Source organism: Poecilia reticulata, linkage group LG17, assembly GCF_000633615.1.
Source record: "Poecilia reticulata strain Guanapo linkage group LG17, Guppy_female_1.0+MT, whole genome shotgun sequence".
Taxonomy (NCBI): Eukaryota; Metazoa; Chordata; class Actinopteri; order Cyprinodontiformes; family Poeciliidae; genus Poecilia; species Poecilia reticulata.
The window spans coordinates 28587765-28591137 of NC_024347.1; the positions used below are offsets into that span (position 1 = coordinate 28587765).

Consider the following 3373-nt stretch of genomic DNA (forward strand, 5'->3'; position numbering starts at 1 on the left):
TGTGTGTGTGTGTGTGTGTGTGTGTGTGTGTGTGCAGCAGCTTACAGGTCCTGCTCCACCTTCTTGTCCAGAGCGTACTCCAGGTCCGTCACCAGCATCTTCTGATAGACGTCCTGCAGCGCCTGGCGGGACGTCCACACCTCTGCTGCCCCCAGCTTGGAGTCTGGACACCCAGAGAGGAAGAGGAGGAGGAAGAGGAGGAGGAAGAGGAGGACGGGGCTGAACTCAAATCGGACCAGAACCGTTTCTGATGACGTTATGATCAGTGAAGGTCGACTCCAGTGTCAGTGTTTCAGCTTCCTTTGAACTTTTCCTCTAATTCACTTAAATCAACATTTAAAGTTGAGTTTCTGCACATTTATAAACTTACTGGGTTTTTTTTTAATCCAAATTATTTTTTAAGAAATTCCTCAAAACCTTAAATAAAACAAATATTAAAAGCTGAAATTTGATCAAAATAAACTGAAATATTTTCCTCAAAACTGCAACGAGTCGTTTCATTGGTTGTCAGAGATCATGTGACTGTGATGTAAACAGGAAGTCCATCGGCTTTCAACAAAACTGGGTTTGATAGAACCCATCCGGACCTACAGGTCCAGTAAGGTTCTGACCCGAGTCGGACCTTCAGCTCAGAGCCAACAGCTGCTGCCTCAGCCTGCAGTCACAACAACAACAACAACAATAATAACAATAATAACAACAATAATAACAATAATAATCTGTAATAAACCTGAGATTTGGCAGAAAAATGTCCACCAATAATCAAGATGCTGATCTTAGTGCAGAGTCATAATCCAATCAGAACCTGATCCGACTGGGCTGGATGGTTCTGTGGAGCTGAACTAAAACTGAACCCACTGGTCAGGTCAAAGGTCATCAGAGGAAAAGCAGGTCGTCTGTCTGCAGAACTTCAACTACAGGAGTGTTGAGTAAGTGAATAAAGAGGATAAATATCTACAAAACATGTAATAAACGTGTTTATTACATGTTTATAACCTGCCTCTGGCTGGTCAGGTCAGACTGGACACACCTGCAGCATGTGGCTCACCTGAGGGTCACCAGCAGACCGGACTGGGTGAAGTGAGATTAACCAATCAGAGACCAGAACCAGGTAAAAAAAACTCTGAGGTCATTAAATGAATAAAAACAATTCAAACGTTTCCCAGTGAAAACCAGATTAAACAGATAAAGAGCATTTATTCCTCTTTTCTACATAAAGTTCTACATAAAGTATAACATCAGAACCGGTACCAGCAGGTCAGAGGTCAGAGGTCAGTGAAAAGCCTGATGGCTTCATCTGACCCAGCAGCTTCTGCCCGTTTCATTCACATTCTTTTTGTTTTGGTTATGACTCGTTTTCATTTCCTCACAGAGGCTCCGAGCTGCTCCTGCTGATCACGACCAAAACATCTGGACCCAAACCAGCAGGAAGTAGACGGAGCCCGGACAGGTGTGCGTGTGACGGAGCAGACCTACCTGTCATGTCAGCCTTCAGGGCCTCAGCCTGGCTGCTCGGGTGTAAACAGAGAGGAGAAGGAGGTTAGAGACACACAGCGGGACCCCGGCATTCACCTCTTCATCACACCTGCTCCTCTTCCTCCTCACTAAAACATTTAACAGCTCAGATCACATGTCAACATGAAGCCAAGGGGCTCCGGCTACTTCCCGGGGCCAAACCCTTAACCAACCACACAGTGAGGCCTCCTAAAGATGAAACTCGTCCTCTCAGCTGTTATTAACTCTGACTATGAGCAGACAGAGAGTCTGACACGACGGTTTCACCTGGAATCTCACCTGGAAGAGGCTCCAGCCCAGGAGCATCGATACTGACTGTAGCAGTATCGATGCTAACCTGACAGCCGCAGAGAGAAGCTAACAAGCTAACAACAAACAAACTGTTTATACAAACTATTAAAACACAAATTAATAAACTTGTCTGCCTCTAAACACAGATTAACTCAATATCCAACAATAATGACTGAGAATAAAAGCTGCTGCTGCCTCTGATCACAAATATATGAAGCTATCAACTCGTAATGCTAGCTAAGCTAGCTCCAGGCTAACAGCCGAGCAAAACAATCCAGCAGCGGGGAGAAACCTGCTTCTTCCCGGGCCTCCAGAACCTCCGGAACCACCGGAACCTCCGGGGCGGGACGCGGAGCCCAACTCACCGCAGGTACTGGGCGCAGAGGTTCATTCTCCCGGGTCAAAACCGGTATTTTATACTACGACTGGTCCCGAAGCTAGCTCTCCTCCAGGCGCCATAATGTTCCTGTGTGACCTGCAGAGGGCCCGTGGTGTGGGGGCGGAGCAGGGGCGGAGAGCCGGGGGGCCGGCGGGGGCCCGAGTATCAGGTACCGCTTACTATTTAGTGGAAAAAAAAATGAATGAATAAATTAAACACACACAGGTGCTTTGTGGTTCTGTGCTGTTTTGGGAAACTATCATTTGCTTTAATATCATATCAGTCAAAATGAACAATACTAATACACACTGAATACTCATCCTCTCTAAAACCAACTGAGTCACTGCTTGAGTATTACAGACACAGATGTTTAAGTTTAAGTTGATCCATTCCTTTATCATTCTTAGCAGAAAATATTCCAGATTGAACCGTTTCTTTCAGGTGGATCTCAGTTTTCACTGCTGCTGCTGCTGTTGACATAAACATGATATCAGGACGTTTCATCCTGGGATGTTAGAGATTCACTGAAGGGCCTGAAACAATGTGGAAACCAAAAATCCCCACAGTCTGCAGACCCACCTCATATTAGGCTGTTATTTTACATTAAGAGACTGTAGCTCCGTTCAAAGTGCATCATTAGAATCAGGACAGATCCAAGGCTGAACGCTGAAGACAAACGAACTGTAGTTCGTTCACTCAGCAGTGTCTGCAGCTAAACTGACTCCTGTCAGAGTTGGAACCAGAATAAAAAAGATACTTTGGTTCCGTTTCCGTCCAGCAGGGGGCAGCAGAGGAGCAGCTCTGCTGAATCACTTCCTGCTGGGATTCAGTGAAACCAAACAGGCTGAAGGGAGAATCAGAGTCTGACTGACAGCGGAGATGTTCCTGCTTTTCACTGRACTCTGGATGAGGAAAATAAAATAAAATGAGGATCAAATCAATGAAAAACTCTTCATAACATGTTTTATTCCACAGGTTTGTGGCTGTTTCTATGTTTTAAAGGTGAAGGGAGTATGGAGAGCCGTTTCAGCCAAAATTAAATAAATAAATAAATGGGTGAAATAAATAAAAAATGAGTAAAATAAATAATTTTGCTTTTTCATTAACCCAATTTTTCATTTATTTATTTTTCTTATTATCAATTTCTCAATTTCACTTATTTCATTAATCTGTTTTTCATTTACCCAT

General features: G+C 44.2%; 1 protein-coding gene across 2 annotated transcripts in view; it reads right to left on the bottom strand.

The window, feature by feature from the left end:
- The window catches only part of smg7 (SMG7 nonsense mediated mRNA decay factor), a 14769-nt gene extending 12460 nt beyond the window's left edge, over nucleotides 1–2309 (bottom strand). For both annotated transcript variants that reach the window (XM_008434680.2, XM_008434679.2), the window contains exons 1-3: nucleotides 2172–2309; nucleotides 1477–1508; nucleotides 46–163 (exon numbers count right to left, since the gene is read on the bottom strand). In XM_008434680.2, the coding sequence (XP_008432902.1) occupies nucleotides 46–163; nucleotides 1477–1508; nucleotides 2172–2197 (176 nt within the window). In that variant the 5' untranslated portion in view covers nucleotides 2198–2309. The remainder of the gene's footprint in view (nucleotides 1–45; nucleotides 164–1476; nucleotides 1509–2171) is intronic.
- Nucleotides 2310–3373: the final 1064 nt, after the last annotated feature.